The sequence below is a fragment of the Pangasianodon hypophthalmus genome, chromosome 2, assembly GCF_027358585.1.
Source record: "Pangasianodon hypophthalmus isolate fPanHyp1 chromosome 2, fPanHyp1.pri, whole genome shotgun sequence".
Taxonomy (NCBI): Eukaryota; Metazoa; Chordata; class Actinopteri; order Siluriformes; family Pangasiidae; genus Pangasianodon; species Pangasianodon hypophthalmus.
In genome coordinates this window covers 18,518,747-18,545,812 of record NC_069711.1, presented here as the reverse complement: position 1 = coordinate 18,545,812, position 27,066 = coordinate 18,518,747, and the positions used below count along the sequence as shown (strand labels likewise).

At 37.5% G+C, this 27,066-nt stretch overlaps 2 protein-coding genes across 4 annotated transcripts; one reads left to right on the top strand and one right to left on the bottom strand.

The window, feature by feature from the left end:
- The first annotated feature begins 324 nt into the window (after nucleotides 1–324).
- Nucleotides 325–4,518, top strand: LOC113534471 (claudin-18-like). Of its 2 annotated transcripts, none has more exons than XM_026927315.3 (5): nucleotides 325–782; nucleotides 2,670–2,834; nucleotides 2,930–3,062; nucleotides 3,166–3,273; nucleotides 3,409–4,509. In XM_026927315.3, the coding sequence occupies exons 1-5, from the start codon at nucleotides 563–565 to the stop codon at nucleotides 3,545–3,547; spliced, it is 765 nt and encodes a 254-aa protein (XP_026783116.1). In that variant the 5' UTR covers nucleotides 325–562; the 3' UTR covers nucleotides 3,548–4,509. The 2 variants fall into 2 exon arrangements, with proteins under 2 accessions (XP_026783116.1, XP_053088198.1); XM_053232223.1 differs by lacking the exon at nucleotides 325–782 and adding an exon at nucleotides 1,553–2,156 and having other exon boundaries at nucleotides 3,409–4,518.
- Nucleotides 4,519–4,632: 114 nt separating this feature from the next.
- Nucleotides 4,633–19,612, bottom strand: dzip1l (DAZ interacting zinc finger protein 1-like). Of its 2 annotated transcripts, none has more exons than XM_053232222.1 (16): nucleotides 19,402–19,612; nucleotides 15,951–16,485; nucleotides 15,476–15,560; nucleotides 14,505–14,629; nucleotides 12,715–12,876; nucleotides 11,116–11,235; nucleotides 10,762–10,824; nucleotides 10,462–10,608; nucleotides 10,291–10,321; nucleotides 9,956–10,024; nucleotides 9,731–9,855; nucleotides 8,917–9,094; nucleotides 8,437–8,605; nucleotides 7,245–7,456; nucleotides 6,892–7,028; nucleotides 4,633–6,383 (listed from the first exon to the last, which is right to left on the bottom strand). In XM_053232222.1, the coding sequence occupies exons 2-16, from the start codon at nucleotides 16,437–16,439 to the stop codon at nucleotides 6,237–6,239; spliced, it is 2,259 nt and encodes a 752-aa protein (XP_053088197.1). In that variant the 5' UTR covers nucleotides 16,440–16,485; nucleotides 19,402–19,612; the 3' UTR covers nucleotides 4,633–6,236. The 2 variants fall into 2 exon arrangements, with proteins under 2 accessions (XP_053088197.1, XP_053088196.1); XM_053232221.1 differs by having other exon boundaries at nucleotides 15,951–16,488; nucleotides 19,402–19,611.
- Nucleotides 19,613–27,066: the final 7,454 nt, after the last annotated feature.

Sequence of the window (27,066 nt, the reverse complement as noted above, 5' to 3'; positions counted from 1 at the left end):
TGAAAAAAGTTTCAGAACAAAATGAAAAATAACAAACAGGATTTCATACCAACGAATCTATGTGTTTCTACATTAAATTTAGAAACATCAGCAATTATCAGCAATTTTGTAAAATTCTCTCAGAATACAACTAGGTTATTTTTGTTCGTCTGTATTCATTCGTCGTATATCCTGAATTTATTCTATAAATCCTTTCATTCCATCTTTCAATATGCAGTGTTGATTTGTTTGTTTTCATGAAGGAACAAAAATGAAGTCAAGAAGTATCATAAACATAGAAACTTCCACCGCATTAATGTTACTTCACACTTTTGCTTATCTAAGTTTCGATACGGTTTCATGTTGTTCCGTGTACAGCCTTTCTCTAACCGTTACCCCATAAGTCCCACCCTGTCCCCGATGGAGGTGGAAAAACACACAATCTGACAGAGAGGTGTAGTCATAACTAAGGTCAACTCCATCAGAGCCAGGACATTTGACATAGACTGAGGCTGAGTCTAGCAGCAGCTGTGCTAGCTTTTAGTTTTATTTGTATAACCGTTGAGGAGTGTGAGCAGGCACCATGGCGGTGACGATGTGCCAGGTGATGGGCTTTGTGCTGGGCCTTTTGGGGCTGGGGGGCATCATTGCTTCTACAGCCATGGACATGTGGAGTACGGAGGACCTGTACGACAACCCCGTCACATCCGTCTACAGCTATGCGGGCCTGTGGAGGTCGTGTGTAAGACAAAGCTCGGGATTCACCGAGTGCAGACCCTATTTCACCATCCTGGGACTCCCAGGTAATGTTTTATGGCTCCTCAAATCCAGAACATTTCACCTTTGAGGTAGTCTGAATTTAGAAAATGATTTCTAAAAATGTACATTGTATGATATAATTCATATAGGGCTGCACGATATTGAAGAAAAATGCGATATGCGATAACTCTTTAAATAATGCTGTATGCGGTACGATAATGCTATAAGTGTGTAAAATCAATTTAAATTTTATATGTGTATATATATATATGTACATATGTGTGTGTGTGTGTGTGTATATATATATATATATATATATATATATATATATATATATATATATATATATATATATATGTATATATATATACATACACACACACACACACACACACATATGTACATATATATATACACATATAAAATTTAAATTGATTTTATATGTGTATATATATATATATATAAAATAATTTTATAACATAATTTTTTTATATATATAAAAAATTATGTTCTTTTGAGGATAGGAAAGCCTAAAACTTTGACTTTTATTAAGTTTTTGAAGTATTAAAATCATTCGGTTATCACAAGATATGCTTATCATGATATTTACATTTGTGATACTTTGATCATTTCAATATATTGTGCAGCCCTAAATTAATACATCAAAAGAAAGTCTTTAAAAAAACCACTCCTTACACTGTCCATGATGTGAAAAAAGAAATCAAAAAAGAAATATTCAAATATTTAACATTTTTGATATTCAAAAGACAAATTTGATCTAAAAAAAAAAGCAATGTTAAAAGTTATACCCAAGGATATTATAATAAATATCAACCAAAATGTCAAATAAATAGATTTCATTTCACATCTACCAAAATAATCAGTTTTCATATAAAATTACACGAAAACTGATCTTGGCACGATGCCCTGTGTGGTCAACTGACACCATTAAGTGATGAAAAATGACACCATTAAGCATTGAGAAACAAAGACACACCCTTAATGGCTCAGTTGCGGAAATAGCTACCCAAAATCGTCAGCCCATACCTGAATCTGGGAAAGGCACACATCAAAATTTTGTGCAAACATATGATATGGCCATTAGATACACAGCGATAAGACGCTGCTATTCCCGTTTCAGTCAAGAGCACAGTGGTGGGCAGAGACTGGCCAGACCAGCATCGGTGCTAACGGACAAATGTCTACATTAATGTTACAGCTAGTGGGGTTCATGTTGTCAATATTAGGGACATTTTTGATCAGCTCTGCAACGGCCATAGACATGTGGACCATTGAAGACCGTGCTTTTACTGTAGTAACCAGCATTTATGCATACTATGGACTGTGGTACTCATGTGTGGGGACAGAGTATGGTTCTACACAATGTCGGCCATATTTTACTATTTTGGGGTTGCCTGGTGAGTTTTTATTAAAAAAAAACATGGGTAAATAAATATCAAAGAATATTATGATTTAAAAAACTTGTAGAAAGACAAAAGGACAGCAAATTAAAGACGCTATTTTCTGTTGAACAGCATGGACTTGTTTTCTTACTGGGTGTGACTCTTGATAAGAAACTTTTGTTTTACTTCATGTACAGAATTATAATGCTTAAATAAATATTAAAGGTTGGAACTGCTTTATAAATTGCTTTAATTTTTGGCACTCATACAGATCGCTACAAAATGGACACCATGTCAGAAAGGTCAACTATGTCCTTGTGGCAAATTATATTAATTGTATTAGCTTTTAACAGCTTAGTCCTTAGATCAAAGTCATTTTGTATCTCGCATATATAGAATTCATGTTTCAGAAAGCAGAACAGTTTTTAATAGCTTCTGCTATATTGTATGGAGAGATATACTATAATTACATCTGATATTGTAATATTAACTCTGTTTTTCCGTCTTTGTCCCCTGATTGATCCTCAGGCCTATTCCAAGGTGTGAGAGCGCTCATGATTGTGGCCATCGTTCTCGGAGTTATCGGAGTCCTCATTGCCATTTTTGCCCTTAAGTGCCTCAGAATGGGCAACATGGAGGACCGTGTGAAAGCAACCATGACTCTGACTTCAGGGGTCATGTTTGTTATTGCTGGTGAGAAATGTTTATTTCTCTTCATCAATATTTCATTCTTCCAGCTATTACGATTTCATAAATTGTTAATGTGTGCTACATTTTCTTCTCTCCAGGGATCTGTAGCATTGCTGGGGTTTCCATCTTTGCGAATTTGATCGTGACCAACTTTGCGCTCACTACCTATACCTCACCAAATGGGTTGGGTCTAGTTGGCTCTGGCCTTGTTGGGTCACCTCTTACTCCGAGGTAGGAGAATGAAACACATCGGGTAACACTGTGCAATTACCATCCCATTCAAACCCTAGTATTAATATCACTATAATGTCATTATTGCCGATGTGTCTGTCAGATACACGTTCGGCTCGGCCCTGTTCGTTGGTTGGGTCGGTGGAGGTGTTCTGTTTATTGGTGGAATATTGCTGTGTTTGGCCTGTCGTGGACTGATGCCTGAGAAACGGTGAGTTTTAACTTCAGTAACAGTAATTTCCTCACATTACTGCTTACTGCAGTACATCATAAATATTATACAATAGTGAGGAAATGTTTAGTCATATTCACGGTTAAAACAATTGTGTAATAATCCTGGCTTTAGCTATGAAGGAACGGCGTACAAACCTGCAACCCAGAGTGGCATCTACAGGTCAGAAGGCTATCCCAAGACTTACAACAGCTCCTACAAGGCTCACAGTATTGACGGCAGACAATCCAACCAAAGATTTGACTATGTATGAAACTTGCTAATGGGCATGCAGGATAGATGACCATGGGATATTAATACTACCAGTGTAAAGTAGCAACACAGAACAGAAGCAACACAGTGACCTAGCAATATGCGTGTAACATTAATACCATAGTAGTAGCCCATAATAATTCTTTAACAGAGGAGTATTTATAAAACACCCATAACGATCGAATAGAGCTTGTGATAGAGTCAAAACTCTGGTAGAGAGAAACATTTTGGACTTGTAGACTGAAGTCTACTCAATATCCAGGTCTAAACAGATAACCCCTTTTTATACGGAGTGCAAGCGGTGTTATTTCAGGTATTTTCTACTGTTATTCATTCTGGTTGTGCTTCTGGGTTACTACTTATTTTTCAAGCCTGTTTTTTGTAGGTTTCATTTTATTTTATGTTATGTCAGTTATTTTTATTTTTAAATTTCAGTGAGTTTTAATCTAGCCAATGCTTTTTGACAGCTATTAATCATGTAACATGTAGCTACACATATACTGGACTATGCTCTTAGAACTCTACAAGAGTGCGTTGCATCTTGATATTTGTTTTAGGACTTTTATGTTTAATATGTTTTCTTTTGTGCTTATCAGCTGAGAGACTGAGAGTTTTGTACTCAGTTTACAAAAGTGCGTTGTTTAAAATGTCCAAACATTACGGCTTCTTAACATGTATGGTTTATTTCTGTTTTGATGTTCTTGGTTATACAATATTGTATTGTTGTTCTAAGTTTATTGGCCCACATGTAACCGTTTATCTAAGGCTTTTCAGAATTTCAGTTTTGGGCCAATTGTGTCCTTGGTTCATATCATGGTTGAGATACTTCTGTGCTTTGGCATCCAGAATAGGATTATCTTATTTCCATCATCATTATGTGCTGACGTGTGGGCCAGCTCTTTTCTTATTTAACATTTGAGCGTTTAATATCTGCTATCTTATTTACTATGTTTAAATCAGGTGAAAATATAGTTTCTTTTAGTAAAATAAAGCTATGCCATTCTGTAACATTCTTTTCACACTTGTTTCACACTTTATTTTCAGCACCTATGCACTGCTTATATAAAAGTACAAAAAATCTGCAACACCCATTTATTACTAAATTGACATTCTTATTAATCATAAATATTTTAAGACATATTGCAATTCACATAACTTTAATAAATACATTTTCAGTTACAGAATTCTTCCTACACCACACACACGTCATACACACGTCATACACACGTCCTACACACGTCCTACACCACACAATATATACGTCTATATACTTTTTAACCTGCTAATAACAATGTAAATGAAAGCAAGACTGAAATTCTTTTTCTGGCACCAAATCAAAGCCAAAAGTGCATGCAGTCTAGGTGACTTCATAGTTCAAGGTGGGAATTATGAATCAGTTGTTATTCTTGACTGAAAACATTGAAATCTCTTAGTGACTAAAGTGTCTTTCACCTGAGAAACAGCTCACATTACATCTGTCACACACAACATTCTACAAAATGAAATCAAAATTTTTTTTTTTTAAATATTATTGTAGTACACTGTTCCTGGGTTATGGTAAAATATGTCGCCAGACTTCAAAATGCCAAAATGCAGCAAAAAGACTACTAACACTCACTAGAAGCATGGCACAAATCACCCCTATTCTAGCATCTTTGCATTGCTTTCAGGTTTCTCTTAAAAAACCTAACCTTTATTTGATTTTAAAGCATTCAAATCATTTATTCATATATGGCTTCTTTGTGAAATATCTTCACTGACAGAGCAAAAATAAACAAACTAATTGGCCATATTGTTTCTGAAATGTCAGTTACTCTGACATTAGTAACTTTAATTTCTTGTATATAGAACTGTTGTATAAAAGCACTATCACACTCGGAATCGTGCTGCTGTAGTGTCAGTATGGCTGTGATTACCTGCTGCCTCACGCCTATAGCCGAATCACAGCCATGCTGATATTCACTATAACAGTACTCTCGCTCATGCATTGCTGCTTAATTAAATGAAAACTTCAGCTTTAGCCTTTATGTTTTAACTGTCTACTTCCTTTCATTTTCCAAATAATGTCTACTTTATTAAATAATTTTTAAATTTTAATTTTAATTTTTGTTTTATGCATTCTTAATTTTGTCTTTAATTTTACATTCTTTTCAATTTATAATCTTTCTTTAATTATCACATATTATTTTCTACTATTCCTGTAAAGCACTTTAAGATTTTAACTTGACAGGTTCACCTGTTTTTTCAGCAAACAGTGATAATACCTGTACATGCACATACATATGTGCATGCACACAGATGAATCAAAAACCCTCAAGATTAAAATAATGGCACATATGAAAGTTGCCATATTATTATTATTATTATTGCATTTAAATATTCACTTGCATTTAGCTTCATTTGAAATATATATAATGATCTGCAGACAAACTATTACATGTAATGTAGCATGAGCCTGATTAAATCATTAAATTCTCTTGTCATGGCTAAGTGTCATAAAATGGCCCTTAAATTTAATTTAACTTAAATATAATTTAATTTTAATTTAATTCACATTTCCATATTAAAGATAAACAGTATAATATGTGCATGTAAGTGCTAACTAAAGAAGGTAAGTGATGGTTTTAAGACTTAAGAGTTATTAAATGAAAATGAAAACTGAAGAGTTAATTGAAGAGTATTGAAGCCCTTCACCATGCTCCTGGTCTGCTGGCAGCTGAGCTCCATACGCTAGTGCCTGAGGTGATGCCCACATCTGAGGTCCTGCGCCCGGCCGTGGGCGGAGCAGTGAGCTCCTCGATGGAGGACAAATCCACATCACTCTCTTCCTCAGACACCTGCAGAGAGAAATGCACACTGCATCATGTGTGTTTCAGCCACAATGACCCTCTTAATTCACAATAAATGGAAAAAAAAATCCTAAAAACCCTGATGAGCTTTTCAGTGTGCTTGGTTAGGATTAAACTGACACAAAGACTTCCTTAAATGCAAAACAATGTACAAGTAAAAATGACCTGTACCAGTTGTAAAAATCACTCATTTCAATTTTGGTGAAACAAAATTATTCTTTTTCTATTATTAATTTTTCTGAAATACTTTATAATATTAAAACAAGTTATAAAGAAGAGAAATGAGAAAGTGAATCTCTTTGATGTCCCATTCCCAACACACACACAGACACACAATCATTTGCAAGAAAGGGCATTTGTGTGGCCATTTTCATGAATAATATCAGACAAATTGTGCATTTTCAGTGAGGTTTATAACTGCATTAACAACATAGCTAAGTGCTATAAGAAGATGAGAGTTAATTTTCTTTAATGGTGTTGGTCTGTTTTTCTGTACCGCTTGTTGTTTGATGATGGAAGGTCGAGGTGAAGGCTGAGAGGCCGGAGGCAGCACTCGTATTCCTCCTACAGGATTTGTGATGCTGCTGCTCAGCTGCTTTTCTAAACTCTTTGTCAGCGTTTGAACAACTGAACCTGAGACCAAAGAGCACAGAGAAAGCAGGTCAACCTGACACTCCCATTAGCAGCAAACTGGAGGCAAATCAGTGACCTCTCACCTTCTAACTTGAACAGATGGTAAGATTTCACTTTCAAACAAACCCTAGGACACTATGAATAAGAGTGACTGATAGAACTGATATAACCTGTTCTAAAAACACTTAGATGATGGAATATCTCGCATTCTCTCACCATGTGCACTAAAAGCCTGTTGTGGTTTTTGTGTGTCTGATTCATCTGAATCAGCGCTGTCTAACCAGTTGAGCTCGTGTCCTGCTCTCTGCTGTTCCTTTGTTGGCGTGAGGTGGACAGAGGTGGACGGTTTGTCCCGAGAGCTGGTGATGTAGGCACTGTCCTCTCCTGACTCGTCGTCATCCTCCTCTTCTGAGCTGAAGGGTGGAGTACTGAGAGAGGGAAAGCGTACATTAAAAACACATCAGCACTTGCTGATAAGAAGAGGGAATATTGACCTAGGCCTGGCATGTGTGAAGTATTCAGGATAAAACAGTGCAAAAAATAATCCTCTCATTTGCATTTCCTTCACTGATTCATTGATTGTTATGTGGAGCGGATTGTGTTAGATGGACCTAACAGCTGCACAACTTGAAAAACATTGAGAAATGCAAAGTGAACTTTGGTGAAATGAGGGTCAACTTTCTTTGAAATATGTTGAATATAAATGCGTTCAAATATTTTCCTTTTTGTTCATTCATTCATTTTCAGTAACTGCTTTATCATTTTATCTTGGTCAGGGTCGCTGTCTTTCTTTTATTCTTAAGCATTTTTTAAAAAAACATATCTAGTTTTTAACCTACAGACTTGATATCTCTAGTATTTATCTTATACAATTTTGCTATTTAGTCCTCTAATGCATTCCACACCTTCTTCCTCTCCACCTTCTCTTACTCTTTTACTTTTCATCGGAATTTTTTGCTCGATGATTGATGTTTACCTTTATGTGAATCACACAGAGCATGCATATGACCCAGACAGTCGTTGAACACACCACTGTTGGGATCCCCGTAATGAGACTATGCTGCAAGTAAACACCCAAAGGACATTAAGGACTGGTCTTGAACAGGTTACAGCATTTGGTAGTTTTTGTCACTATGCTGTTCAGTCTGATGTATGCATAGACCCTTAGCTGCCCCGCTACTTCTTTATAGTAACACAGAAGATTTCAACCCAACAGAATAGGAGAATTTTTCTAAGAAATGAGGGTAAGGTATCTTGAGGACACATACTCTGTGTTACCCCCACTGACAGACTTACAAAAGAGTTACCTGAAACTGTTTTAGTTTTACATGTCATAGATTTATCTTATTTATGTGTGTGCTGGTGACACACTGTATGTGTGTGTCTGTGTGTGTGTGTAGGGAAGCACCTGTTCTTCTTTTGCTGTACCGGTAGAATCGGTGTGAGTGAAGGAGCTTTGGAGCGTGGTGCAGCTGTAGGAGGCTGATGAATCTCACGTTTCTGTGGGGCATTTTTGGGGCTGAACTTTCCGTGTCTAGGGCTCTGTGCCATGACTGGACTATGAAGCTTCTTTCTCTCTGAAGGAAAACACAAGAGCACAACTCATCAGACAAAAAGCAGAACCATTCAAAGTAACTAAGTCTTAACAATAATATTACTACGGCCTTGCCGTGGTGCTTTATGATTATCAAATTTTTAACTATAACACAGCCGCAGTTAATAGTAAAAGTAAACAAATGACAGATAGAATAACCGTGTCTTGGTTTCCAAACCACATGTATAAATTTTTGTAGTGACTGACTGGTCTGTGAGTGGTATATGTGCTTAACTGATATTTGCATACGTGCATATAATATAAGTGGTCTGTGTGCTTCTACTGTGCTCTTACGCTGCATGTGTGTGTTAGGCGTAGATTTTCCCTGGCTTCTCTGCCGCTCTCTCACTCTTTGCTGTAGCTGGTCTTCAAGGTTGTTTCTCAAATCCTGCAATTGTGACTGACTCCTAAATGTCTGTCCTCGCTCATAGATTAGACTCCTCAGGGTCTGAGTAGAGATTCCCTTAGTGCCCTAAACAACACAACAATGAGTATAACAACAATACCATGAATATAACAACATGGCTTCAGCACACTATTCAGCACAATGAACAATCAGTAACTGGCTACACAATGTACATATGTACTGTACAAAATATTACATAGTGTATTGAAGTACTGATGCACTACTGCTTCCTTTATAGGATGTAGTTTTGCTTAGTAATCCTATCACATATTTAACAAAAGAGTATCCAGTATGTAACTAGAGGTCATACATATACAGTAAGATCCAAAGGTCTGAATCCACCATTCTTCTGTTCTTCTTGACTGAAAGGAGACACATAATGCATAGAGGACCATACCATTCATGAAGCCCTTGCCCCTACATGTGAATGAGTGTGTGAACATGTGTGTGCCTCTGCAATGGACTGGCATCCCATTTAGGGTCCAGTCCATTGCAGAGGATCCACCATGACCTTGACCAGGATAAAACACTTGAAGATGAATGAATGGAGAGTTTCAGGCTGAGTGAACTGTAGTAAGTAAATTGTACTGGTGGTAACATATTACAATAAGACATATAAGTTTTTGCTACTTACTCCAGCTGTTTGTTATTAACTTATCATACTTGTTTATAGTTTAAATAGTTTAAATTATGTGTATCTACCTTTCTTAGTCCCATCTTCTCCAGTTTCTTCTGCAGGCTTTTCTTCACGATGGATCTGAAATTCTTCCTCTGCACTGGGATTCCTCTCACTGGTTCCACTTGGGCTGCCACAAATTCTTCCAGAACTGACATGGCATGAATGCAAATAAATGTTTCAGTGCCTGCCAGTGATTTTTTTTTACTATACAGTGTTAATTACAGTGTTAATATTTTGCAGAATCCTACTCTCTCCCTTTTCATCATCTCCTTCTTCTTCTTCTGGAGAGTTCTGAGCAGCCATATTTGGAAGTGGCTCTACAAAACAGGAAGGTGAATAGTGCTTATGCACCAGTGTCATAGTTGTAGCATTAAGTTTTACTTGGATTGCTCTGATTACTACAGTGTCGTATTTAAGCAGATACTGTGATATTTTCCAAAAACATTAACTTCTTCATGATGGTTAGCATTTATTATGCTGTTCCTGTCCTACAACGAATAAAACAATTATAGATTTTTTTTCACATATCTAATAATTCAATTTCTTATAAATCAGAATAGCCAAAATGTCAGTGGTCAGTTACCTGACAGTGATCTGGACATCAGCTTCTTTATCTGGAATGAAAAAAAAAATAGTTCTTGTGAAATTACATTTGGACCAAACATCACATTTAAAATGATGGAAAAGATAGGATAATATTGTCAGGTGGGACAGTAACTTTAATGCTAACTTTGCTTAAAATAAGACTCCTCACCTTCTTTTTCTGGGAGTGGATGAGTGTGTCTCTCTCTCTGAGCCGAGAGGAGAGAGAGAGAACCTGCTGCTTCAGCGAGTTCACACTAGAACTAGTGCTTTCCTCCAAAGACAAGGCCTTCTGCAGCCTGATATTTTCACTTTCCAGCTATTACACACATATACAGAGTGCAATTATGACACATAATCCCAATGCAATAGACCCTCAGTTTCTGAAAGACAGTGTTGTGATATAATACTTGCCTAATTTTCTCGTAATTGCTGGTAATTTCACAAATCATGTACCATCATGTACTCTCACCTCTTCTTTCTCCAGCTGGTGCCTGTTCTGCAGCTCTCTCATTTTCTTCTTCCATTTATTCTTCTAAAAGACACAGAACATACTAGACATGATCACCTGATCTCATCATGCTGAAAAACCTTGATACTGAAAAGGTTGCGGTGGCCACATGGTAAGAACAGAATCCCAGTAACTTTCTCCAGCACCTCCTGGAAGATCCCCAAGCACTAGAGCTCTTTACCAGTATGGTAAACAAGACCCCAAGATACCCAGACTTTGACATTTGGGGTAGGTTTCCCTTTCTTTAGCTGGAGAGGGCTTTATCACATTTTTTAAACAGAAGAAGAGAGCACAGCAAACAGTGAGAAAACAAACCTTCTGAACCACCTGCTCCTTCAGCTCTCTCTCTCTGATCCTCCTTCGTTCTTTCTCAAATTCATCCTCACCTCTTATATTAGACATGTTTCTCTCTCTGCTCTCCAGCTCATGCAGTTTCTGCACACACAAAACAACATACGCAATACAGAATGGTTAAATATATACTTGGAGTTATTCATGAAGTAATTCATGAAACAAATATGTGAAAATGACCAAGGTTATAGAAAAAGAAAACTGATTTCTTGGTTGATCTTCGCTGATCATACAATTATACTGTACTGATGTCCAAGTCAAGGTAATTTCAAGTCAGTGTCTGTACTTTTTACTCTTTTTTACTACTAGGCTTCTGAAACTTCTAAAAGCCAGTGTAACATGTCATATGTTTTCAGGCCTTACTAGATTCCTCACTGTCATATCAACGGCAGAAACGCCATCCAACTACACTAACCAGAGTTCCATGCAGCCATAAATATGGCCGCTACTAATCATACACACCTCTACACAATCACAGTATACAGTATAAGAGGACAGTCTGCCAGCATTTACAATAAATCTGCTGTTTATCTGCACTTGCATCAGCATCTGCCTTGTGACACTCACATATTATAAATAATAATATGTGACACTCATATATTATTATTTATAAAACTATCAGAATTCTCACATTACTCTTTTTTAAGACTCAAAATGTACTGTGTGTGTGTGCAATTTTGTGCATACAGTTACAAGAAATAGTTTGCGTGTGGGATGGCCTGGAAAAACATCAGAAAACAAATGTTTTGACCAAAATTTAGCTTTTCTGTCAATAATACTGTATATTTTTACACCTCTCCTGTAGGAAAATGGAAATATGTTTGGCAAAATGATGTAAGTCTAATTTCAAACCTTGTGTTGGCTGTCTGCCTACAATTATGTTGGGTAAGTAGAAAGTTTATCAAACACAGATGTTAAAACAGTTAGTCTGCCTAAAGATGTCTAAAACCTTGCTAGTTAATTTTGATTTCCTCAAGCAAGGAAAGTCACGATTTTTGACTAGGTGTTAGATACCTACATAAGGTGTTAGATACCTACATATCACCAACATAAGGCTAATCATTTCAGTTTGTAATCATTATTGGTGTCCACCAATTATGGTGACTGGACAACAATAGTATACGGACATACTGTTTAGTATGGTAGTATGTGGCTTGGGATGTGGCCCAAGTATTCCTCAGAAGAATTTCCCGGTGTTCAAAAACCTTTCAATGGCAGTGGACATGATATAAATACCTTCCAGTTCTTTTGAGGGCTAAAGTTTGATAGTCTTACTTTTTTGCTGACTATTTTACATGATTACATGGTTATACATAATATTACTTGAAACTGCAAGATAATATTGTGTATTGTTTAGCATTATATTGTATATGTACCCGGTTCGCTGTGATGTTGCAAACTCACCAGTTGATATACTGACTAGACTTTTGACAAAATAATCAGAGATACAAGTTCTATGGGTAAAGCACTGACCGTTAACAGTTCTGTCTTATTCTAGATCTGAGGTTATGTCTCCATCTACCGCCTGCAATGTGTAAATGCTCCAGCATGGTACAAACTCACAGCCTCTATAGAGACACTCTTGGTTTTAATTTGTTCAAACTCCAGGTGAAGAAGCCGTCGCAGGCCATCAATTTCATCTTGAAATGTCCTTTTCTCCTCCTCTTTGTATCTCTCTATCATCTCCCGGTCTGACACCTCTCTTCTTCGCTGCTCCTCCAGCTCCTACTTGGTAGAAAAGATATATACATATATATACATACAGCATATATATATGTGTGTGTGTGTATGTATGTTCAGTCAGGTCCAGAAGTATTTGGACAATGACAGAGTTTTTGTGATTTTGCCTTTATACACAACCACAATGGATTTGAAATAAAACAATCAAGATGTGATAGAAGTGTAGACTTTCAGCTTTATTTTAAGAGGTTCCACAAAAATATAGCATTTACCATTTAGGAATTACAGCCATTTTAAGCAAAGTACCTCCATTTTCAGGGGCTCAAAGGTATTTGGACAAAGTGACATAATTGTAAATATAACCATAATTTTAATACTTGGATGAAAATCCTTTGCAGTCAATGACTGCCTGAAGTCTGGAGCCCATGTTCTCAAAACTCAAATTCTGAGTTTCCTCCCTGGAGATGCTTTGCCCAGCCTTCACTGCAGCCATCTTCAGTTGCTGCTTGTTTGTGGGTCTTTCTGCCTTCAGTCTTGTCTTCACTAAGTCAAAAGCATGCTCTTTTGGGTTGAGATCAGGTGACTGACTTGGCCATTGAAGAATATTCCATTTCTTTTCCATCAAAAAGTTCTTGAGTTGCTTTCGCAGTATGTTTAGGGTCATTACCCACCTGCACTGTGAAGCGGCGTCCTATCAGTTTTGTAGCATTTGGCTGAATGTGAGCAGAGAGTATAGCCCTATACACCTCAGAATTCATCTTGCTGCTTCTGTCAGCAGTCACATCATCAATAAACACCAGTTAGCCCGTTCCATTGGCAGCCATACATGCCCATGCCATAACACTGCCTCCACCATGTTTGACACATGATGTGGTATACTTTGGATCATGAGCTGTTCCTTTCTTTCACCATACTTTTCTCATCCCATCATTCTGGTACAAGATAATCTTGGTTTCATCAGACCAAAGAATCTTATTCCAGAACATGGGAGGACAATGATACGCCTACCTTCTCCAGAGTATTCTTGACTTCTGTTGATGATGTGAAGGGGTTTTTCTTCACCAAGGAAAGGATTCTGGCGATCATCCACTTTAGTTGTCTTCCGTGGTCTTCCAGGCCTTTCGATGTTGTTGAGCTCACCAGTGCTTTCTTTCTTTTTAAGAATGAACCCAGCTGTTGATTTGGCCACACCTAAGGTTTTTGCTATCTCTCTTATAGATTTATGTTGTTTTTTCAGCCTAATGATGGCCTCCTTCACTTGCATTGAGATCTCCTTGGACTTCATATTGGTAGCTCCAGTCGAACAGCTGCCAAATGCCAACTCAATACCTGATATCAACTCCAGACCTTTTATCTGCTTGATTTGTCTTGAAGTAACGAGGGAATGGACCGCACCTGGTCAATTAACTTCTTGTCAGTCAATTGTCCAAATACCTTTGAGCCCCTGAAAATAGAAGTACTTTGCTTAAAATGGCTGTAATTCCTAAATGGTAAATGCCATATTTTTGTGGAACCTCTTAAAATAAAGCTGAAAGTCTACACTTCGAAACACATATTGATTGTTTTATTTCAAATCCATTGTGGTTGTGTATAAAGGCAAAATCACAAAAACTCCATCATTGTCCAAATACTTCCAGACCTGACTGTAGATATAAATTACAGCGCAAACCCACCTGCTGTCTCCGATACGCATCTGCCTCTCTCTCTGCTTCGAGTCGACTCTGAGTCAGTCTCAATTTCTCCTTCAGCTCCTCCAACCCTTCCTTCATCTGCTCCACCTGCAACTTCTTCTGTTTCTCTGGCCCACAAACACAGTAGCCACCATGTCGCAGAGAACTGATATATTTCTTTTCATAAACTGGGAATATAACTACCACACTGTTGGCTGTACAAAGCCAAACTACAAGTGCGAATACTAAACTGTTTTATTTAAAGATGCAAAAATGAATTTTTCACAATCTTCCTCTTTTGAAAAATGCCTGAAGTCTGCTTCTTTAGTTTTGCACTGGAGTTAACGCAGTTAAAAATTAAGGGGAAATTGCAGCTACAGCTATCCATTTGTGTCATTACATACAGGTGCAAACTTCAGATCCCAAACACACTGAGCCTGATCAACTACACTTTAGGAAAATTACATTCAATCTCATGAACATTTGCTTTAAGATTATGTTAATTTGTTGAATTATTTGTGAAAATGAGAGCACTATGCAGAGCCATCAATACTGCATAATTTGCGCAATATGGATGCATATATACTCAAGTTAATGGCTAATGTTTGCACTTTGACCTCTTAATATGTTTCATATAGAGATGATGAACACAACCTGAGCCACAACCATCCGCTTACTAAGACTGCACAGGGAAAAACAAACAAACAAATTCATTTATTTTCCCAGTGACCAATGATTTACATACTGAGATATACACTATGTCTACTGAATGTAAAATGAAAAGAGTTAAGAATTACTTGAAAAAAAAAAAAATCAATGTTATATTCAGTGATGGCATTATTATCAGCTAAAGCAGAACTACATAATGAAGTGCCATATTGTTTAAAAACTGTATATGTTCATGCCAAATCTCAGATTTTCTTTGACCGACCCACTTTATGCAGCTCACTGGACAAATGAAAGGGTATTTATACCTGCATCAGTGATCTCAGGGTGCCTGCGCTGAACGTGAGACTGTAAGTAAGAGTAATTGACGAAACACTTTTCACAGAACTGGCACTGAAACGAGAGAAAGATCAACAGGTAGCATTACTTGAAACAGACAGTTTCCTGTGGCATATGCTGAACCAACATTACATCAAATGCCAATTTTTAATGCATATGTTTTTGTGGTTTATAAGTTTTATCTATTCATAAGGTGATTTATCATGGACAATTAATGTTGCACTGAAAGAATAAAACAAAAAACTTTAAATAAGAAAAAAATAGAATATAAGAACCAATTAAAAAATAAAAGCTAGCCAGAACAAAAAAAGTTGTCTGCTTTTATTTATTGATGGCAATTTTTATGTAAATGACATATTTCAATAAAACTGTCATCCACAAATATTTTACCAATTTATTTTTTAGTTTATTTTAACAGTCAAAAGTTGACTTCAAGAATCTCACCTTGTGGTAATTATTGGCACTGGACTGCAGGAGGAGCTGTTGAGTGGCGATGAGTTTCTTCCTGCGCCGGCTCTCCAGCCTGACCTCCTGCAGCTCTTTCTCCAGTCGTGCTCGCTCCTCTTCCTCGCGCAGTGCCTGGGACAATGCCCCCTGCAAACGCTCCTCCAGCGCTGCCACCTGTGAGCTCAGATAGTCCTGGCAGTGCAGCAGGTACTCTGTGCTGAGCTGTGACATGCGCAGAACTTTTAGCAGCGTTGTGTCAGTTGGACAGCGGCACTGCGGACACCGCTCGCCCTCCACGGCACAGAAAGTCACAGAACTGATGAACTCCTGCAGCACATTTATGTCTGTTTCTCTCTCCACGCGGTCCACATCCAGCGCTGCCATACGGCGCCAGTCAATCGGCTCAATACGGAGACGGAAGTGGAACAGCTGAGTGGGGATTGAGGCACTCCAGGAAGGAGAGGTTGGGGAGATCTGTCCTGGCATGATACAAGATTTAGGGACAAAAGGAAGAGATGATGGCGATCGACCACTTCTAAAGAAGAATCAGAGAGAGACAAAAATAAAGGAAAAAGAGATCAGACAGAGAGCAGATCCAGCTGACAGTGAATACGTCACTGTGTCTATGCTGATTACTCATAAAGCAGACAATGGCCCTTTCTCCATCAGAAAAGCACAAAGACATATATAATACACGCAATAAAATGTAAAACTATAGCTGTGTGCTTTTTTGTTAAAGTTGTTGGATGGACTGAGACGCTCTAGGATGTACAGGTTGGCACAGCATAATATACACTTGTTTGCCCACTGAAGAGCTTATTGATGTAATATGTGCAAATGACATTACAGTGCAATAACAGTTTCTTCAATAATCAACCGCAAATTCAGAAAATGAGAGACAGACAAAGAGAGAGGGATGATGAACAGTGTTGACTAAGAACAGTTCCAGCTAACTGTAAATCTGACTGATCTCTAAGACAATAACCATAACACCAATAGTTCACTATTAATCTAACTATGACTGTTACGCACAAAAAAATGACCATCTTTTTAATAACATATCTCAATCTGTTTGTAGGTCTGTCATGGTCCAGCTTAGTCTGTGGTCCAGGTAAATACTGGCTAGACAGTTCAAATTAAGCACTTAAACACAGCCATTGACTTCATGACATTTTGGTGCAAAATGTCTGACAATCAGTGATATAGATGTCTGTTTCAGAATGTATTTTTGATAGACTTCAAAGCACTGTTGTAAGTAGCTTTTAATACAACATCCTGGTTTGATCTGGTTTATTAGATAATTAGTTAATTATAACAAATATCCCTTGTCAAAAGCCTTCTTTTAATATGTACTGCTCTAAGCAATATGAAGAGTGGTACGTCCCTCCTGCTTATGCATTATTCCAGCAACAAGGAGACACGAATGGGGATGAAAGCAACATAAACTTGTATAAATGCCAAAATAAAAGAATTTGAATATTTCATTTTGACACAAGCTACATTAGTTCAACCCTTATTTACCCCAAACCACATTTGTAAAATCTTGTTTTTCAATATCTAGCAGTGAAGCTGAACAGTGCAGTTCTGTTTCCCTGGAGTGTACGGAAACACTCGACAGTTCCTAAGCAATACTGCATCGTTCCAAACCACTGACTCTAATTCTACACAACCAAATGTCACTCCTTCAGTTCAGCAATTTCAGCATTGCTTTTTAAATTCTACTTATATCTGTACATGTCGATTTGAGTTATCTCTACACTGTCTCAGCAGCATTTCCTAGACCACATGCGTTTACCATCTTAAAATCTGTGTGTAGACGTGAGGCCTACCAAGCAGCATGTGAAGTTAGATACAGTCAAGTCCGGAAGGCAAGAGGAAGGTCTGGAATCTCCAGGGAGGAAACTCAGAATTTGAGTTTTGAGAACATGGGCTCCAGACTTCAGACAGTCATTGACTGCAAAGGATTTTCATCCAAGTATTAAAATTATGATTATATTTACAATTATGTCACTTTGTCCAAATACCTTTGAGCCCCTGAAAATGGAGGTACTTTGCTTAAAATGGCTGTAATTCCTAAATGGTAAATGCTATATTTTTGTGGAACCTCTTAAAATAAAGCTGAAAGTCTACACTTTGATCATATCTTGATTGTTTTATTTCAAATCCATTGTGGTTGTGTATAAAGGCAAAATCACAAAAACTCTGTCATTGTCCAAATACTTCAGGACCTGACTGTATCTTACGGGGAAAAAAAAAAAATCAAGTCACTATTTTGTTTAATTTTGTTTAAAATCAAACATAGTAAAACCCAGCACATTTAAAAACAATTACATAAACATAAATGAAAGAATTACAAAGAGAATTTAACATATTCATTTTATGCATCTAATATAAATATTGTTACTGCTTATAACTCAGATGAAGGTAGCAAGCTATAGTCGGTATTTTAAAATGAATTTTATTTAGTGTACACCAAGTGTATTTCTAGAGGAAAATCGAGGATCAGTCTAATATTAATTGTTAGGTCGATGGCTAACACACTCAGCTGAATTGAAGGGAAGAGATAACACAAGGAAAACCCCTCATATTCACATTTCCTGTTTTGTGTCTGGTCCAGCAGCTCTTGTGAAGATGGACGGCATCATGAATTCTGCTAAATACCAGAAAATTTTAGCTTTAAACCTGGATCCTTCTGACAGGATGTAAGATAAAGACATACATACATCCAAATTGACATAGAAATATTTGATCAGCTTCTGAAATGTGAAAACATGTGCTTTAAATTAAAGAGGCCATAAGCAAAAAGCTAAGAATGAGGACTGGATTGGTCCAAAAATCCCTCTCTCTCCAACCTTGCTAGGATAGCAATTGTAGGAGTGCCAATAATTTTGAAACGAGCACTTGGTAGGAAAAAAGGGGTTCGTTTTTATGGTAAAAATATTTAAAAAATCAGAAATATAGTGTCGCGTTGCGTTTCAGCTCAAATCACTCATCACATATGATTATTTTATGTATTCATTTTCATGAAGGGTGCCAATAATTTTGGAGCTGAACTGTAAGTCACAGTGTTTTAACGCCTGCAGTATTTCATTCATGCAGTAAACACATACAGTGCTCACTGTCAATTCGCAGAAGATTTAATATAAATATTTTACATTTTAAACACTAACTTTAAAGCTAATAGGGAAACTTCATCTTCTAACCTACAGCATTACCAGTGCTAAGCTACAGGCTAACAACTCTTACATTTAGCAGCAGTCTTGCAAGCAAAATATTTTCCTATTATATTTTAAAAAATAAAATAGCTTTTTAAATGAACGTGTGCTATTAACATTATGGACAGTTTAAGAAAAAAGGGGAAAATAAGTGTTAGCGTTAATAAATGCATCATCTGGCAACCGAGTAAAGTTTAGAAGTGGCTAACTTCCTCCACAGCTTTGTGTCTTACCTCAGCTCCGGCTCTCCGCTGCACAGTTACCGAGCCAGAGACTTTCAGCCACACGGCCCTGAGCACAAACATTAAAGTTTTACACTGAAGCATTCAGGCTGAAATGTAAAACAGCACCGTGTTGCTGCTCAAGGAGTTTTACTTCCACTTTGGGTGGAGCATTACAGAGAAGCACAAACGGTTTCCTTGGAGACCACCGACGCGGGCTGTGTTCCAATTGACAGTGTTGTCTTCCGCGTAGTGTACACTAGCTAGTCGCTAGGTGCTAAGGACGCGGTTAGCGAGTTGGTCAGCTTGTTAGGATTAGCTTAGCTATAGAAACGAGCTGTAAATCGAATGTAAACGTTACGCACGTGACATATACACAGACCGGCCACTTTAATAGGAACACCTGTACCCCTGTTCATTCATGCAGTTATCAAATCATGTGGCAGCAGTGAAAAGCATAACATCATGCAGATACAGGTCAAAAGCTTCAGTTAATGTTCACATCAAACATCAGAATGGGGAAGAAAAGTGATCTCAGTGACTTTGGCTGTGGCATGGATGTCAGTGTCAGATGGGCTGACATTTCAGAAACTGCTGATCCCCTGGGACTGGAAACATCTTGTTGATGAGAGAGGTCAGAGGAGACTGGCCAGAGTTGTTTGAGTTGATAGGAAGGCTAAAGTAACTCAGGTAACCACTCTCAACCGTGCTGAGCAGAAAAGCATCTCAGAATGCATACCTAGATTTGATTTAATCGGCACAGTTTTTACGCCTGATGCCCTCCCTGACGCAACCCTCCCCAGTTTCATCCGAGCTTGGGACCGGCACTGGGAGTGCACTGTTGTGTGCAACCCCAGTGGCTGGGGTTGGTTCCCTGGCCAGGAATCAAACCCAGACCAGTGCCGAGGCCTAACCACTAGTCCTTCAGGGACCCGGGAGTAGTAGTAGTAGTAGTAGTAGTAGTAGTAGTAATAAGAAGAATTATTATTATTATTATTATTATTATTTTCCAACTTGGTCTGATCTGCTACCAGTTGGCAAAACACAGGCTGCTAGAACTGTTAGACCATCTTTGGTAAGTTATTTCCCAGCTTCCTTATTACTTCACTAAACTGATCAATACATGTTTGAGATTGTTGTGATGTTTCCTTAAAATAACTTGTATATGATGTATAATAATAATTTACTTGTACACATTTTTCTCAAAGTCATTTGCAATGAACAAAATCTCTACTAGAAAAGAAGGAAGGTGGGTTTTGCTGATTAAGTGAACTAATTTTTATTTAGAATGGTAACTGTAATAGAATTATTATTTTAGTATACACCAATATATAAGGGTTTCAGTCCAATGAATTATATACTGAAATGTATCTGTAATGATGAGAGATTGAAAAGGGTCCATTGAAGTGACAGTATTTGGTTGTTTACTAGTGATTGGATAGTGTGTTTAAAACCTGATGCCTGGCTGAGAGCCACTCCTGGGCCTCATAGCACGGCTCATAAGCACAAACCGCTCAGCTCTGTGCTTGGATGGGATTCTGCCTTATTTGTGCTGCTTGGGATAAAAGATCTGGCCAAATGACTCAAATCACATGCATAAAGACTCTGATGAAGCAAGAAATTGAGCTAGCACAAGGGGGAGCCATTGACCAGGACAGACATTTCACATGTTTCACATAATTTTCAGGATTTCACATGCAATAAAATACAGTACATGCAAAAAAAAAAAAAAAAGAAAAAAAAAAGGTTGATGTACAAAAGAGCCAGCACGCTGATATGTTATTTGACTCGGAGGAACATTTAACATGTCTTAAGGATTCCACATTGAAAGTTAAACACTTAATCATTCCTTCGGAGAACAGACCTGCACTTATTCTATGCCCAGGATTAACAGATGCCCCTTCATTTTGGTCATAACCTCACTGACATCTCTGTACGAACCTAAAAGCAACCTACACCCATGACTCTTAAGATCAGAATGCAGGATTTCAACATGGTCTTATTAATGGAATTTGTAACCGTTTGCACAAGCCAACTTCTATTAAAAATTGGAATTGTACAAGTATGTGTGGGCAGTGTTCACAGTTTTTTTAAATCATTCATAATGTAATCCAACAAAATCATTCTAGTCTGTTAAAACCCCTCCACATAAACTGAATTGGAATTTCAGCCATCCTGAACTAGCTCATGGACTCTCACGCTATCTAAATGCTAAACGTCGCAGGAGATCTCACTCCTGCCACATTTGACTTAACACGTAAGACTGGTGGCCAAATGCGAAAGTAGGGATAAAAATATTTTAATACATGAAGGAAACTTGCGCAAATGAAATCTTTCAGGCATGTCCAATCTTTTTGTTACATAATCCTTAGATTAATTTCCCTCACTACGCTGTCTTTTCCAACTCTATTTTAAGCTAACGTCAGTGTTTTCTTCAGTCGCTTGGGACCGGTACTCCAGCCTGCTCTCCCCTCACTTTGGTGTGTTTAAATAGATCTATCAGCATGAATTCTCTCTGCCTCGGTGCCTCATCCAATCCTGGCGAACAAGTCCATCCTTCACTGTCTGTTTAATGAGCAGTTCACCTTCCCTGCAGCACAGCGTTGAGAGACTTTCTCTTTCTCTCACTCACTCACACCTACTACCACTCTCTCACTATCTAAACTGCAATTATGCTTAGAAAACTGCAATCCCACAAAGTGTGCTGCATCTCTTTATGCCTGCAATGGAAGGCTCCCCATGGACAGACTACATTCCTAGGTAAGCTACGGATTGGTCGAAAAATCAACCCATGATTTACTGGAGGCTGTCAATCGTTCTACTGTTTATTAGACAACACACTGCTGTGAATCTCTAGACCTGTAATAGACCTGAGGTGGGTCATCTGAGGTGGTTGGAATAATTTTTGTGCATTTACAGTGTATAGGTAAAGAATAAAACATCAGATGTGCCTTATTATAGGAAATTAATCAACAATAGGGAGGAATATTTTCCAATAACAAGAAGTCCCAAAGTGTTTCATTCTTCTTATACTTCAACAATTTACCAATGATCATTTTTTTATTAATTAAATAACTTTTTTATTTTTAAATTAATGTCTTTTTCTTAATTCATAGTTAGTACTTTTAATGATTTGGAAAGTCCATGAAAACAAGTTAGTTCCTGTTATGACTTACATTATAATAGCTAGTATACATTAAAAGCTATAATAAGACAGAAAGATGGAACGTGTCATGATTCCAAGATACCGCAAAGCCTTCCATCCTGAAAACTTCTCCATGTTGGAAAATATTTTAAAAAAGTGAGAGCTTTACTTCTGACTGCTACAAAGCGATGACACTAGAGACTCCTTCCAGAAATGTAAATTAAACATTTCCTGACAGAAAGCTTCAACATATCAACAATTACATCCATTTTTATAATCCTTTATGTGGAGGATCCTTCACAGAGCTCCCTGCATAAGTTTCTGCAAAGGAAATGATAGCATATTAGATAGAACAAATGCATGAATATATACCTTGCTGCTGGCACTGTTATGGCACTGAGCTGCTCTTCACTGAAATGAATCAACACATTTTGTCCAGCATAATGGGGAACTGTGGTATAAAGGCATATAGTCACAATTTCACTCTTATTTCCTGTATCTTTAAATAATTACCAGTGTGACTGTGTTGGACTGGCGTCCCATCCAGGGTGTATTCGTCCTGCCCAGTGTTCCCGGGATAGCCTTTGGATCTACCACGACCCTGATCAGCATAAAGAAGTTACTGAAAATGAGTGATTACCAATATGAAATCCATGAAGTCACAGAGAGGACACTATTTTCCAGTTGCATTTGTTAAAACACATGTATACTTCATTAAACCTAAAACAGGGTCTATGGAAGATAGTGTCGTCACATCCGAGCCTACCATTTCTGCTTAAGGTGTAATATCTGTACATTAGGTGCAATATTTATATATTAGGATGGTAATTGTGTTGTTGAATGGGTTGAATGTATTGTGTTCTGACCAAACTCCAAGAAAAATTCCCAATACAAGTAAATGTGTATGGATAAAGAATAAAATCATTCTGATTCAGATTCTGATTCTGAGTAAAATAGCATATCTTTCCATGATGTGTTTGCCTTAATGAATTTGCAATCTAGAGCAGTTCTAGCTAGAGGTGAAAAATACTGGGAGGTATCTACACAAATAGATTAATTTTCCCCCGACAATATGATTTACTGCAACCTGAAAGTCACTTGGGGAAGGTGATTGCATGTGCAAATCAGTACGGCCTTAGGGAAGGTATTATATTTGCAGAGGCCAGTTTCCATCATTTGAAAAAAAAAAACACCATTTGCTATTTTTTTCCTAATAATAAGCTTTATAAAGAATATGCCTTACTATCTCAAAATGATTGTAATGATTGGTGTCTTGAAATGACGACTAAATAATATGACTGATTTTTTTTTTTTTTTTTTAGAATAATCAGTCGCAAGTCAGATTTGATTTGTACCGTTTTGCAAGGCACTTGGAGTGTACCACTGTTAAACCTCTATAGAAAAGATTCATCGATAGTGCTAGTATTAACTGGGAAAATAACTGTGTGATATGCTTAAGGTACCTAATTAGAGTGATAAAGATGTTGGCCTTTTCTGATTAGCTCTAGATTGTTCCAAGTCCTTTCTCACATTTTCAAATTTTAGTATTTATGAGTTATGGGTTAGTGAGTTATGATGTAATTTAAACCAAAAATTTTAAAATATAGGGTTTTAAAAACTTTTGACTGGCAGTCTATTTAAATATGTAAATATTCGTAACTTAATCAATGAAGGATTAGATTTTAGCTTTTAATTACAGTATTTAATTACAATATTTAGTACAAAGCCTTCATTAGCCTTCATTAGATTAATCATGCACAGACTGATTGTGCATGATTAATGTGTTACTATGAATGTGTGCCTGATTTATGCATTACTAAATAGTTGCGTATATGTGCACAAAGCTGTTACACTAGCGTGAGTTTTCTTTAGATGGCAACTGAGATTCAAGCAAGGAGAAATTATGAGGGGGAAGTAGACAAGGGCATGTAAAAACAGAATTGAAACCAAATGTTTTCAAAACCTTTCCATTTGGTTTACAGGGAATAAATGAAAAGGGCGACAGAAAGCACTCTCATTTAATGTGTTTGAGAGTGCACACTAGAGAGGAAATTTTAGGTGAAAAGTTGTCACTGAAGTCCTTATTTCAGAGAGGTGTCATCTCAGGACCTCATTAGCTGGAGAAATTTGCTCTTATTCAAATGAAATAATTGGAACCTTACAGTTTATACATTTTATAAAATGCCCTGTGTGAGACATTATTGAGAAGGCATGGCAGTAAATCCATAAAATGATGCGAAGTGACACACTTTATGAAAACATAGGCATCCTGCCAGGCTCTAAATGTGTCAATGTGGTGCAGGTGACCTTGAAAAAAATTGCTGAACATGTGTTATGATCAGGATGGCCAATAATTCTGGAAGCTATCTTGCACCAAGTGTGTGTGATTGGGGCAGAGATGTTCACATACTGTAAATACATGCATGCTGTTCATAAATGGAAGCAATTTCAGGCAGTCAATAAATGCAATGCAGCACAGCAATTACATGTGCACAAAAAAAAGCTGTACACTGAAGGGGAAAATAGCAATGGTAGATGACAGTGGAAGTGCTGACAGCCTCGTGTTTGTGGGTCAGACTTGGAAAAAGCTTATATAATGGACCCTTTTGTTATCTGCTCCAATTTCTGCAACTGCAAAGACTATGAATGCCTTAGATTTTAATGAATGCACTCAGAGCATGCCAAAAATATACAGTCCATTTAACACTGTAAAACTCATGATGAATGTGCCAAAGGAATGGCACTCGTGCTCCTCAGGCTTAGACTTCCTTTCAGTGTTGTAGCACCCAAGCCTTGGAATTTCCTTCCACAGAACCTCACTGAAGCCTCATCTCTCTCCTCCTTCAAAACACAGCTCGAAACCTCTTATCTCTTCCCTCAGTGCTATCAATCTCTCGTAAGTATCAAAGGTGTTTCGAAGCAGTTCCTCTCCTTCCTTTTCCTTCTTCCAACGTCATCCAACTGTTCTTATCCATTATGTTGTATAAGGTGTTTGTTTATGATTATTATTTGTTACTTGCTTATAAATGAAATGTATTATTCTTATTATTACATCATGTATATAGCTATGTATAATTGCATTGTTTTAGACAAATCAACAGTATTTAATTCAATTCAGTTTTATTTGTATAGAGCTTTTAATAACAGACATTATCACAAAGCAGCTTACAGAAATCAGGATGAAAATTAAGATGACTAATAAACAAACCAGAGGCGACAGTGGAGAGAAAAACTCCATGAGAGCGTAAGAGGAAGGAAGCAGACTCAAAAAGGATCACATCCTCTTCTTAAAGATACCGGATAGTGGAATTACAAATCATTACTCTTCTACAACTGTATACTACAAAGTCAAACAGTACTAAGTGTGATGAAAGGGTGTTCAGTACAAGCCTAGAATAAGAGTCCTAGAATAAGCATAGGAAAGAGGGGAACAGAGAAGTCAAATGTGAAACTCAAATGTGATTAAAGGAATAATCCAAATGTGGTCAGCATGCTTGCCATCTGAGATTTCCTTCCTAAGTTTTATACTAGAGCTACAACGTTAATGTTAATAATCAAAAGAAGGTTATAGCTATTGGTTTAGTATCAATCAAAGTATAGACTGTATCTGAATCATCACAGACTTGCCTCAAATGCTCTCAGTTCTCATATTTACTTGCTAATATGGTTTCTGACAGTGTATGATATTATTATCTACCAAAAAAGGAAAGAAGTATGTTGCAGACCTAAAAACAAGTATCAGCCACCATGAAGCCATGAAGCCTTCCTTAGCACATACACTATATGGCTGAAAGTATGTAGACATCTGACCATCACACCCATTTATGGTTCTTCCCCCAAACTGTTGCCACAAAGTTTGAAGCACAGAGTTGTAAAGGATGGTTCTGTATACTGTAGCATTACAACTTCACTGAAACTAAAGGGGCCCAAAACCTGTTCCAGTATGACAATACCCTTGTGCACAAAGCAAGCTCCATGAAGACATGGTTTGCCAAGGCTGGTGTGGAAGAAGTCAAGTGGCCTGCACAGAGCCCTGACCTCAACCCCACTGAACACCTCTGGGATGAACTGGAATACTGACTGTGCCCCAGGCCTCCTCACCCTACATCAGTGCCCAACCTCACTAATGCTCCTGTAGCTGAATGAGCACAAATCCACACAGCCAGGCTCCAAAATCTAGTGGAAAGCCTTCCCAGAAGAGTGGAGGTTATTATAACTTCTGGCCATATAGTGAAGCTTGGAGGTTTTTCACCTCATCTTTGTTAACACTGCTGACTCAGCAAGGAATGGATCCAAGCTAAATAAAGGAGAAAAATTCATTCACAGCTATCACGGTAAGAGAATGGTATTGATGATAAGTAGCTAGATATGTAGTTAATTGAAATTGTGTATTCTTTTATATTTACCCATAGAGATAAAAGATAGAGAGGGCACACCGGTGATCGCCTTCTTTTGTGGACAGCCTGCCGCCATTACCAACATGGAAATTATCTGCCCTTGTGAGGTGCCAAGATAGAGCAATCCCTCCGATC